Source organism: Phocoena phocoena, chromosome 19 (genome assembly GCF_963924675.1).
Source record: "Phocoena phocoena chromosome 19, mPhoPho1.1, whole genome shotgun sequence".
In the NCBI taxonomy this organism is placed as follows: domain Eukaryota; kingdom Metazoa; phylum Chordata; class Mammalia; order Artiodactyla; family Phocoenidae; genus Phocoena; species Phocoena phocoena.
The window spans coordinates 47487781-47500966 of NC_089237.1; the positions used below are offsets into that span (position 1 = coordinate 47487781).

Here is a 13186-nt window from a genome sequence, read left to right on the forward strand (position 1 = left end):
ACCGTGACCTTTTTTCTTCTACGTATGCAACATTCCCATTATAAATGTAGGTAGGAAGGATATATTTCTATAATTTTCCCATTAAGGGCTCTATAAATGTTTGTAGAATAATTAAAAAAAAACACTTCCTTTTTCAAAAAAGGAAAATAGATCCTTGGTTCCAGAGTACTTGTTTTCCATGAAAGGGGGCCAATTCTGTTGGAGACCAAACCAGCGTATTTCCCACAATGACAGCAATCCCCAAAAGATAGTAGTGCAGCTTGAGCATTGATTATATGGCTTCACGAAACATTTGGAGCAAGAGAAACAGCGATATAATTAATATATTTTCTTAGTGCCTTCAAACAGAGTTGTTTATATAAACAATTCTCACTATTTTAAAAAATGTGCTTACTTTGATGGAATAGAGCATACAACTTATTACTAAGGAACTACATCCTAATCACCAAAAAGTATAAGTCATCAAGCAGAAGCTAGTCTAATTGAAGAAAATACACAAAAATCAATGAAGAGCTGATTCTTAGACTTTGTTATTAGCAAAATGAGTGTTTGTTTTCTTACTTTTAAGAAAATACAGACACTAATCTGAGGGTTGGAAATCTTTTTGTAGGACAAAAGTGAAGTCATCTGACTTCACTAGTTAAATATCTAGGTCACTTTAGCACCCTGGGACATTCAAAATTCCTGAACACAGGCAAGATCTTTTTTCATTTTCATTTCTGAGAGCACAGAGAGGCACAGGGACTAAAATTAGCTCTCACGTGGAAATTAGCAATTTATACCATCAGTCTTTGTTGTTTGTTTAACACATCCAGCTTCGTAAAACAAAACAGCCTATTGTCAACAGGCTCAGGTCTGATTTCCCCATGATGACTCTTGCTCTGCTATTGATGAATACAGTATTACCATTATTAGATGGCGTTTGGAAAGATACATTCTGTAACCATGGTTAAAGAAACAATCATTCTAATACTGTAGAGGCTGAACCTTATGTAACAATAAAGGCTGAAGCCTCCCCACCCTACTCCAACATTGGTTTCTATTCATTAGATCTTCACTGAGGTGCTAAAAATGGTACAGTCACAAACTATGACACAGCCCTTCAATGCCAGGTCTTTGATTTAAAAACAAATCAGTTAAGTGTCATACTCTATTCAAACTCAACTGACAGGGCTCAAGTAAATTGCAGGATGTTCCTATAGGGCTGGTTTCTGTGAAAAAGCACAAACTAAAATTTAATTGAAACAGTCAGATATGATTACAACAAAGCAGTGAGGGATGCAGGGAAGAGAGAGAGAAAAGAGAGAGGGAGAGAGAGAGATCACACCAGCAATCCTCAGTACCTTATCAAGTGTACCAGGCTTAATAACAATATCTATCCTTTACTAAGTGTCTACAATGTGTCAGTCACTTTGCACACATCATTGCTAACCTTTATGACAATCATCCAAAGTATGTCCTTTTATCCCTCCTTTTTAGATGAGGAAATTCAGTCTCAGTAAAGCTAAGAAAATTATCTAAAACCTCACAGCTGGTAAGTGGCACTCTCAAGACTGGTCCTTAGGATGATTCACTCAGAAGTGCCCCTCTTTCCATATCACACCCTGCTTCCCTTAAGAGAGCACTTAAGGGCTGAGCAAATAAATGACACTTCAATCCATCTCAGGTCTAATGTTCTGCCTGGTATTCCTTTTCCATCATTACCTGGGTTTACATTTTGAGCATTCTTTTTCACATATCTTCTTGAGTTAAATAAAAAGCCACTATAAAAATAAAGAACATTCTACTGACGCATATAATCATCAACAACTCTTACCTAAGTAAGCAACAAGGAGGATGATGTCCAGGAGCAGGTAGGTTGTTTACATTTAAAAAAAAGTACGTATCTTCTCTTCTTCCTCTATCATAGATTGCTTCTAAATATGCTGTACTACCAACCATAGGGAAGCTCATACTGCTCCCATTATTAAAGAAGAGGAGCTCTCCTCAAGCTTGCCTCATCCTCTTGCCATCCTTTCACAGACAAATTTGCTTTTCCTTGCAAGAAATTTAAAAATTACTTTTGCCTATCACAAAACCACCACTTTGAACATCAAGTTCATAACTTTTAGTCCTTTTCTATACACAGCATATCAGCACAGATACTCTGGTTTCAGTCTGAAACAAAATGATGATGTTTTATAATCTGCAACACCCATTCCATAGGCTATGTGGTATTCCACTGTATGGAACTGCACGGTAAGAACCTACAATTTTGGAAATTTAAATTATTTCCAATTTTCCTTGTTACAAACAGCCTTGGGATAAACATCCTCAAACATACATTATTTCATTTAAGTATGCTTTTAGAACTTTCAAAGCTGCAATTCTACCAGCATTTTATCACTATGCCTATTTGACTACATTTTTGCCATTGATGGATACTGCATATTTTTTCTTTGCTAATTTGGTCCATTTGTCTTTCTTCGTTTGTAAATTGCCTGTTTTTATCCTTAACCTATATATTAAGGTTTTTTTCCTTTTTCTTATTGTCTTCTAAGAGTTCTTTATATTAAGGGAGCTAAATATTTATACTGTGTTGTCACCTTTTACTATTTCCTGATATGTAAAAGTTTTTACTTCTTATGTAGTTGAATCCATAAAATTTCCTTTATGAATTCTACCCTTGGAGTTTACTCAGAAAGACCACCCCTACACCGAAAGTTAAACAGTTCACCTATGTATTTTTTTCTAGTACTTCAATAGAATAAATATAGTGAAATCATCAAACCATCAGGAATTTATTTTGCATAATATATAGGAAAGGGAATCTAATACACTTTCCCCACAGCTGTTCCAATGCATCTATTAAAAATCCATTGGTGTCTGCCTCCACCCTTAACAACCTGAAATGTCCTTATTCTATGTTACAGTCTTTACATGGTGGGGTGGTATCTTACTTAGGAGTCAGCTTCCAAAGTAAGCATATAAAGTGAAAATCCAAGAGAACACTGAAAAAGCTATTTAATCATTCATAGCACTGTAAGATATTCACATTATAAGAAACACACAGGAGTCAAAACTGATCAAGAAAGGAAGATTCACCCTGTCCACTCTACACTCCCACTCTATCCTCCCTCTGGGAGGTATACTATTGAGTAGAAAGCAGGCTGGAATCACCCTATTTAATGTGCACATGCTGTTGCGACTTGAATGCCACTTTGTGCCAGACAACTGATGGCCCATTCTTGTGGCACTACTGGGCTAATGTTTTAATTACTCGAACTTCACAATATATTTAAATACCCATCTGGGAAAGTTTACACCCCTTCACCTTGCCATCACCCACTTATAACATTTGTTTTGAGTATCTTTTCTTTGAACAGAAGAAACATTATGTCGCTTTCTCTCCCAAAAACCTTAGAAGGATTTTGATTTGGGGAAGAATCGACATATTAACTATACTGAGCCTCCCCATCCAGAAACACACGGTGTCTCTAGATTCACTGTCTCCCCTAGACCCCTGAGGGTAATTCTGTTGCTTTATCCACATAGATCTTAACATATTTCTTTGCCAAGTTTCTGCCAATTCCTCTTTGTTATTGTGGATGGGATCTTTTATTGCAACTATATTTTCCAACTAATATCTGGAAACCTATCAATTTTCTATTTATTTATATACATTTAAAAATATTTATATGTATGTTTTATTCAGCAATCATCTGAATATTTTTAGGTAATTCTCAAATGTTTTTTCAGGTAGACAATAATCAAGCCATCTGTAAAATTGTAATTCTTTTTCCTTCTAATCTTATTAACTCTAAATAAATAAGGGAAGCAACAGACTGAGCCAGAGAGAGTTCCAACTCAGTCACTATTTAAAAAGAATGTGTGGGACTTCCCTGGAGGGGATTAAAAGTTTAAAATATATCACTAAATCAAATTCATTGATTATATTATTTAGGCTATCAGCAGTACTTAACCTTTTTTGGGTCAGTTACTCTTTTAAAACTGAAGTTCAAATTATAGGTTAAAGCTTTAAACCCTATCTCCCCAAGAAAAAGAACATACACAGAGTATTTTTACCTAATTGTCTTTGAAGCATTCATTGATCCTCTGAAAGTCCCTGAGGCCATTGTTCTGTTTATTTTTCTCTACTTGGTTGGAAAGACAAAGAAAAAATGTCTCTGAATTATATCAAACACTTTTTAAAAGATATTTCTTACGTTACATTTTTCAATATGCTAAGTCTTTATTTAAGTCTTCATTGAACGTAATTTTTTTGTCAATACAAACTAGTTTTCTTTTTCGAATTTGAGGTTTTTTCTACCTTTTTTTAATTTGGAGGGAACTCACATTTGTTTAGTATATTTTTGCCCATCCCTTTATTTTTTATTTATCTGCAATTTTGTTTTAGTTATGCCATCTGTAAATGGCATACAGTTATATTTTATAGAAGAATTATTCTCATGCATTTGACAAATATTTATTGAATGTCTATTACTTGTCAGACACCCTTAAGCCATTCAGATATGTTGTGATAACAGATCTGTTTGGTCTGCTCTGACTGATTTTTCTTAAAATATATAAATCTTAAGCCATCTTAAAAATCCTAACCATCCTAAAAATCTTCCTCTGGTTCCTCAAAGTCTGAGCAAGCAAGTCCATTCTACTTTGCATGAGCTAAGAGCTATGAAAGGCTCTTTGTGACCTGTTCTTTGTTTTCCTTTCAGTCTCATCTCCTAGTATTCCCTAAGCTGTTATTCTATACCCACTTCATCCCCATCTACATGTAGTTCTGCAAACTTACCAGGTCTTTCAAAAAATTCTGTTCTCTATACTTGGAACTCTTTCCCCCCTTCTATTCATCTTTCAGTATTCAAAGACCCAAGGCCTTCACTAATACCACTTCCACACCACTGCTGTGTCCTTCTCTTCTGACTTCCATTTTCAACTGCACATAGACTTCTCAGATTCAACATGCCCCAAACTGAAAATATATCATCTCTCCCCCAACCAGCTCATTCCCCCTTGTTCCTTACTGCAGAAATGGCACTACCACCTAATCTCTTGCTAAGTTGGAACACCAAGCACCATACTTGGTTCATACTTAATTTCTACTGTGTCCTGCTAATTATATTCATGAATTTCTCTCAAATTCATCCAGTGATCTCTGTCCTTCCTCCCTCTACCTAGTTAGGCCACCAATATGTCTAATGTAGATTACTAAAACCATTTCCTACTTACTTGCCTATACTTTCAGTCTTAATTCCCCCTGCAATCCATCTTCTACTATGCTCCTAGAATACACCTGTCACCTGTCTAAACACAATTCTGAATGTTATTTCCCTGCTTTAAAACTTTAGTGCATAAGACTGGGGATGAGTAATTTTTTTTTTGCGGTACGCGGGCTTCTCACTGTTGTGGCCTCTCCCGTTGCGGAGCACAGGCTCCGGACGCGCAGGCTCAGTGGCCATGGCTCACAGCCTAGCTGCTCCAGGGCATGTGGGATCTTCCCGGACCGGGGCACGAACCCATGTCCCCTGCATCGGCAGGCGGACTCTCAACCACTGCGCCACCAGGGAAGCCCGGGATGAGTAATTCTGAAGACACAAGAACTCTCTGTACATGTCCCTAAGATAAATTCCAAACTCCTTACTGGCCCTTATAAAGTACTGCAAGCATCATCCTCCCAGCTTCATCTTTTGTCATTTGTCCACCACACCCTAGGCATGCTCAACTTTTCCAGTCCCCCACTACTCCGTGCTCTTTGCACACGCTACTCCCTCTGCCTGTAACACTCTTCTTTCTACCTGGCTAACTCAGACTCATTCTTTAGAACACAACTAAGACACTGTATCTGTTTCAAATCATTCTCTAAATCCCAAAGCTGGGGTCAGGTCTCCCTTCTGTGTGATTCCACTGTATACTCCACAGGTTCTGCCACACTGAAAGGCTAACTGCTTGTTTGTTTGTCGACTTCCTCCACTAGTATGTTTACTCCAAATATGGCAGTGACTAAGTCTTGCTTGTTTATTATGGTTCTCCCAGAACTTAGAGCAAAATGGTTAATCAACAGATATTTGTTAAATAATTAAGTACAAAAATAAGTGTAGAGAGGAAACAAAGAATAACAAAACTGTATCTGCTCTAAAGCTACTAGGATAAATAACATCCACATACATAACTATGAAACAAAGATTTAAGAAAAATGGGTAGAGATGATCTAAACAAAGAGAAACACCAATTCTGTATCTCTGGGGTGATCTCCAAAGTAAGGTGCCAAAGATGAAACTTTAGAGTATGCAAAGAAAATATTAGAACTCTTATTTAAATATATTTTTAATTTCCAGTTTGAAGTATGTTTTCTAATGTGTTTAATATAGTAACATGGTAAGTAACACAAGCATTCATATATGGAGCTGTGCTCAACTTTTTACTGAGTGGAATAGACAATAAAGCTTGGAAATCACAGTTCTAGGGCATTTGACTTAACCTTTGTGTATTGGTGGGGGTCACAAATCTCTCTGAGAATCTGGTGAAAACCAAGGATTATCTCCCAGAAAAATGAATGTAAATAAATATGTATTATATATATTTTTTTTAAGTTTTAGGATTTCTAGGGTACCTTGGCCCCCAGGTTAAGTCCTGGCCTAGGGCCTCCAGTTCTACAAGTCTGCCAGGAGGAAGGATGAGGTCAGCAAAATGCCTCAAGCCTTCTGATCCTATTACTCCCAACCTTCCTAGTGCTCCACAAATCCTGCTCTTCCTCCTCCCCACAGGTGAAGCACCATATTTTCCCAAGGCAGGCTTGAAATTTCCAATCCCCTCTGTAACTCACATAGAGTTTAGGATGGCAGTCAAAGATCTCCTTCTCAAGGGTATAACACAAACATCAGTTCCTACCATACCACTATCATAATCCTTGCCATTTCCTGAAGCGTCATATTATTATTTTCTTAATTTTTAATAATTAACTTTTAAACTTAAATTTAGTGACATTCTAAGTAATAATGAAGTGAAATCAGTTTTGATATCCTGGTTATTATTTTCCTACTTCACATCAAAATAAACACACACTTAAAATAAGGACTTTAGACCCTCACCAGTCACCAAGTTTTAGAGTACAATCCTAAGGTTTCTGCAGGCACTCTGGGATCTCTGTTGGGTAAGCAATAATTTGGACATCAAGAAAATTTTTTTGTTTTTTCTTTTTTTTAGCCAGAAGGAAACTTGAAAGCATTTGGTCCAATCTTCTGATTTTATAGGTTAAAATGCTTAAACTGAGAGAGGTTAAGTGATTTGTCCAAGGTCAGATGAGAAGTTTAAGAAAATGTCTGGAATTAGTATTCAGGCCTACTATCAGTCCAGTACGCTTTCCACTATGCTGTGTCCATTCAAATTACACTAGAATAATACTGTATCAAGAATTCTTCATCTGAAAAAAAAAAAAAAAGAATTCTTCATCTGTTACCTACCTCACTCTTCCATTCAGATTTATCTGAACATGCTGCTGAAAATCTGGATATTTGGAAGCCAGATATGCAAAGTCAGGAGGTTTGTCCTTGTATCTATTTCTTGCATGCATTGATTTACTCAGAGCCATCTTTAAAAAGAAAAAAAGGGTGGGGGGGGGATCGCATATTTAGTAAAAAAAGTCAACAGGAAAAGCTGTGGTTGCCAAGTCAACAGTTATAGCCAATACATCTTTGCCAACCAAGTGAGAAAAAAGAAGTTATATTTTGAAAATATGCAACAACAAATAAGCACATGAAAAGATGCTCAACATCATTTAGTCATTACGGAAATGCAAGTCAAAACCACAATAAGATATCACTTCATACCCATTAGGATGGCTATTATTAGAAAGAAAGAAAGAAAGAAAGAAAGAGAAAGAAAAAGAAAGAAAGGAAGGAAGGAAGGAAGGAAGGAAGGAAGGAAGAAAGAAAGAAAGAAAATAACAAGTATTGGCAAGTGTGTAAAGAAACTGGAGCCCTCAGGCATTGCAGGTGGGAATGAAGATGGTATGACTGCTGTGGAAAAGTTTGGTGGTTTTTTAAAAAGTTAAACATTACCATATGACCCAGCAATTCCACTCCTAGGTATAGATCCAAAAGAACTGAAAGCAGAGATTCAAACAGATACTTACAATGTTCACAGCAGCATTATTCACAATAGTTAAAAGGTAGAAGCAACCCCAAGTGTCCACAAGCAGATAAATAAACAAAATGTGGGATATACATACAATGGAATATCATTCAGCCCTAAAAAGGGATGAAATTCTGACACATGCTACAACATGTATGAACCTTAAAAACATTATGCTAAGGGAAATAAGCCACACGCTACAGCACAAATACTATATTATTCCACTTATATGAAGTGCCAACAATAGGCAAATTCATACAGACAGAGAGTAAACAAGAAGTTAGTAGAGGTTGGGAGGAGGGTAGAATGGTGAATTACTGTTTAATGGTACATGGTTTCTGTTTAGGATGATGAAAAACTTCTGGAAATGGACAGTAGTGATGGTTGCACAACACTGAATACACCTAAAGCCACTGAACGGTATACTTAAAAATTTTAAATGTTATGTGTATTTTACCACAATTTTTAAAAATGTATGCAACATATGATGAATCTTTTTCTTTTAAACCAAGGGAAGAAAACTGGAAACTATTCCTTTAAATGCATCAAAGTGACAGAAGGCAACATAATCTACAGCCAAGAATATTGTAGTCAGAGGTTAGCTTTTACAGTGGTCTTGCATGGACTGACTCTTTGGTAGTGCACCATAAAGTCACTAAAGTTTCAAAAAACATCTTTTTTTTTTAACTTCCCGACTTCAAACTCTACCAAAAAAATCCTCTATTCCAACTTCTTTTATAAATTTCAGTCTTGTCATTTCCAGGTAGCTAAAACCAAATGAAAACAAACATAGCAATTTTGTTTTCCTCGAAAATACACAAAGGAAAAAAGTGAACACATTTATAGCAAGAAATAAAAACCGGAAAAAACACATTGCAGTGGTTGAGTAAATCTCTAAGCAGTTGGTAATTTAAAAAATATTTTAGTGTGTATCTCTGGATGGTAGGTGATTTTTATTTTCTCCTTTATGTCATTCTGCATTTTCCATTTTTTTCATAATGTGCATTCATCTAAATGGTATTGTGTAAGTCAGAGTCCTAAGAGTCACCTGATAGTTCTCTATCCCTCTCATATTCCAAGAAATCAAGTATGTGGATTTTACCAGCTAAATACCTCTCAAATCCATCTATTTTTCCCTATGTCCACCAATAGCAGCCCAGTACAAGTTGCCTAGACTGCTACAACAGCCTCTTTTTTTTTTTTAATTTATTTATTTAATTTATTTTTGGCTGCATTGGGTGTTCATTGCTGCACGTGGGCTTTCTCTAGGTGTGGCGAGCAGGGGCTACTCTTCATAGCGGTGCGCAGGCTTTTCATTGCGGTGGCTTCTCTTGTTGTGGAGCACGGGCCCTAGAGCACGTGGGCTTCAGTTGTGGCATGCGGGCTCAGCAGTTGTGGCGCACGGGCTTAGTTGCTCCACAGCATGTGGGATCTTCCCGGACCAGGGCTCAAACCCGTGTCCCTTGCATTGGCAGGTGGATTCTTAACCACTGCACCACCAGGGAAGCCCAGACAGCCTCTTATTTGGTCTCCATGACCCCACACTTTTTCTCTCCATTCCTTTTTCCACCTTGCAGTGATCATTTCTAAACGTAAATTTCACTGTGTCCTCCTCCCATGCCCTCTTGCTCAAAACTTTACATTACTTCAGCATACATATAAGACCCAGCATGGTGTGGCCTTACCTATTTTTTCACCATCAGCTTAAGTCTCACCCATTGCTCTTCTTTCTTTCCCTCCACTCTGGCAATAGGGTCTTTACCCAGGTTACTCCTTTTGTCTATAATGTTCTTTCCTCCCCCTCTTCACCTGATGAATTCCTACTCATCCTTACTACCACAGTTCAAGCATTTCTTCTTCAGGAAGGTCTTTCCTTCCGTAATCTCCCCAGTTCAGTCATATCCGCTATTGTAAAGTCTCTTAGCAGTAAGTACCGTTCCTTTGCAGGCTTTGTTAAAGATGTAACTTTACATGGTAATAAATATGTTAATACTCAGAAGGTTTTTGACAGCTTTCCACACTGGAAGTTTAACAACCATGTCCAAAAGAGAATTATCGAGATGTTCCAAATCATGCATATAACTGCCCACCAGACTACTCACTTGGAAGGCTCAAAAGTACTTCATGCACAACATGTCCAAAATTAAATCACTTCTACCCACCCCAAACTGGTCCTCTTCTAATCTTCACTATTTTGCTGAATGATACCACTATCTTCCTTGTGGCACAAAAGCGAGAAACCTTTAGCACCTTTTCCACCCTGCCTCCCTCATTCCAAACACACCATGTCCTGAATATTCTCTATCTCCTAATTATTTCTTGACCCTATCCATTTTTCGCCCTTCATAACTCCATATCTTTAGGCCACAGACCATAATCATCTCTTTCTTGGATGACTACAATAGCCTCTAACTGATGTCTCTCTAACCACTCTTTTTTTTGGCTGTGTTGGGCCTTTGTTGCTGCACGTGGGCTTTATCTAGTTGCGGTGAGCGGGGGCCACTCTTCGTTGCAGTGCGCGGGCTTCTCATTGCAGTGGCTTCTCTTCTTGCGGAGCTCGGGCTCTAGGCACACGGACTTCAGTAGTTGTGGCTCACGGGCTCTAGAGCGCAGGCTCGATAGTTGTGGCGCACGGGGTTAGTTGCTCTCTGGCATGTGGGATCTTCCGGGACCAGGGCTTGAACCCATGTTCCCTGCATTGGCAGGTGGATTCTTAACCACTGCGCCACCAGGGAAGCCCTCTCTAACCACTCTTGCCCCAGCAATCCACTTCACCCCAGCAACAACATCCCCCTCCTCCTGCCCCAATACAAAACTGAACATTCCTTGGTAAATCCCTTCAGTGCCTTCCTAAAGCTTTTAGGCTGATAAAGTCCAAAATAATTAACAAGGCACACATAATCTACCCCTCCAAACTCATGTGTTGCCACTTTCTCCTCCCTGTTCAGAGTGTCATGCGTGTACCCTGATGTCAGTGCACACTCTGAACACACGTGGACAAATTAAATGACAAATATGATAGATTCATTTCCTTCATTATTCAACCCTTCTGGTCAGAACAGATGCACAATGAGTCAATAAAGCCACTTCTCTGCTAACCAAGCTCCCAATACAGGCGATGGGTTCTTAGCTAAATCTATCCCATTCCTCAGAGTTTAACTGAGTATCAGCGCTTACCTGGCATCAGCATTGTCACTCCTCACTTCTCTCTAACCTAATCTACTTTTCTCTTCCTGGCTCACTCTGCTCTAGCCACATTGGCCTCCTTGCTGTTTCTCTAGCAAGTCTGGCACACTCCTATCTCATGGCTTTTGTACTTGCTGTTTGGTCTGCATAAACTGTTATTCCCTCAGAAATACATACATACAAGGTACCCTCACACCTTACTCAGGTCTTTGATCAAACGTCTCTTCCTCATTGATGCCTTTCCTGAGTACCTCCATTTAAATAAGCAGTGAGTGAACACACTCCTTGTCTCTCTTAGTAGCTTCAGTCTTCTACATAAAACTTACTCATCTGACATTCCATATATTTTACTTATTTTTTTAAAATCTGCCCTGCCAGTAAGCTTCATGAGGGAAAATATTTTTTCTATCTTATTATTCACTACGATATCCCAGAGCCTAAAGTAGGGCCTGGAGAGCAGGCATGCAATAAGTGTTTTTTGATTGAAAGCACGATGGAACTCTTTACACTGTCCAGGACACTGAAACACAGCACCCTCATTCTTGATAAGCAGTCCCCATCTTAAAGTCTCTAAAAGGCTCAGGCCTAGGGCTGGACCTTTTTCTTCCGGTTACCCGAGTCAGTCCAGAAAGCCAAAGTAGTAGACCTTCACTTAAGCTTCCGCTTCGACTTTCTTTGATCTTTCCCATCTCCACGCTTTTGTTTCCTTGGTTTCTCCTGACCCTTAATAATCCTCTTCAACTACCATGTGTCTTAATACATAAGTCTGTAAAATAATCTAAATTCCGCTTTCAGAACTTTAAATTCCTTCTGCACAGATCCCTACCACTTCACTCCTAATCTCCGTTTTCTCTCCTCTCCTTCCCTCATAAATCCGACTTTTTCCACTAGTTCGACCACTGCCAGTTCTCCATCCCTTCCACTCCTTCCACGCCCTCATATTACCCCCTCAGACTATCTTCCCGCCTCAGTTTTGGATCTCTGTAAACCTCCTCCGCCCCGCCGGTCTTTCCTACTTCAGCACTAGTCGCCACTCCATTTGCCAACTCCTCTTACCCACCTCAACACACATATACCCCCGCACGCGCACGCACATGTACACACACACCATCTGGTCTCTCTCCCTAGACCCCGAAACCAACACCTCACAGGCCCAGAACAGGAGAATGTGGAACCTAGGCGATGCACAGGTTAAGTGAACTCGCAACCCGCGTGAAACATATTAAGGGACTCACCTCTGAGGTCTAAGTTGCTTCCAGACGACTAGTCTAGTGTGGGCCTCTACAACCCCAGAGTCTTAAGCCACCAGCAGCCCGAAGATCCTAGAAACGCAAATGTTACGCTGTCAGTGCGCCGCCATCTTGGGCCTCCATTCAGCCTCGTGATTGGACGAGCCATTCTCGCGCGACCTGCGGCAGATTCTGGAGAAAGAAGAAACTGTCGCGAGAACCTGGACTTCGCGGTTCCTTCTGTCAGAGGGAGGGGGCGTGGTAGCAAGCAGAGTCCTTTGGGTTAGGACGCCTGGTTTTAAATCTGCTAGGGATATTGTTTTTTAAACATGTAGATTAAAAAAAAATATGTAGCCTTCTGTGCCCCACTCCAGATTTACTAAATCACATTCTCTGGGTTTGGGCGAAGAATATAAGGATGGCTGCGCGGGGAAGGGGGGAGGGGTGTTTTTGGATTACACGGCGGCAATTACCGTTTATTCTGCAATAGGTCTCTCCTCGTGCGATGCCTCACTTGATCATCACAGATAAACCTGTGAGGTGAGGAAGGGTAGTCTCATTTACAGAGAAAGAACTGGGGATCAGAAATATGAAGTCGTTTGTTCAATATCTTACATCCAGATGACATCAAATCCACGTGTTTC

The 13186-nt window shown here is 39.2% G+C and overlaps 1 protein-coding gene across 1 annotated transcript in view; it reads right to left on the reverse strand.

Moving 5' to 3' along the window:
• Positions 1-12646, reverse strand: part of METTL16 (methyltransferase 16, RNA N6-adenosine) — a 54850-nt gene extending 42204 nt beyond the window's left edge. Inside the window, exons 1-2 of the mRNA XM_065897452.1 lie at positions 12549-12646; positions 7458-7585 (exon numbers count right to left, since the gene is read on the reverse strand). Of these exons, the coding sequence (XP_065753524.1) occupies positions 7458-7585 (128 nt within the window). The 5' untranslated portion in view covers positions 12549-12646. The remainder of the gene's footprint in view (positions 1-7457; positions 7586-12548) is intronic.
• Positions 12647-13186: the final 540 nt, after the last annotated feature.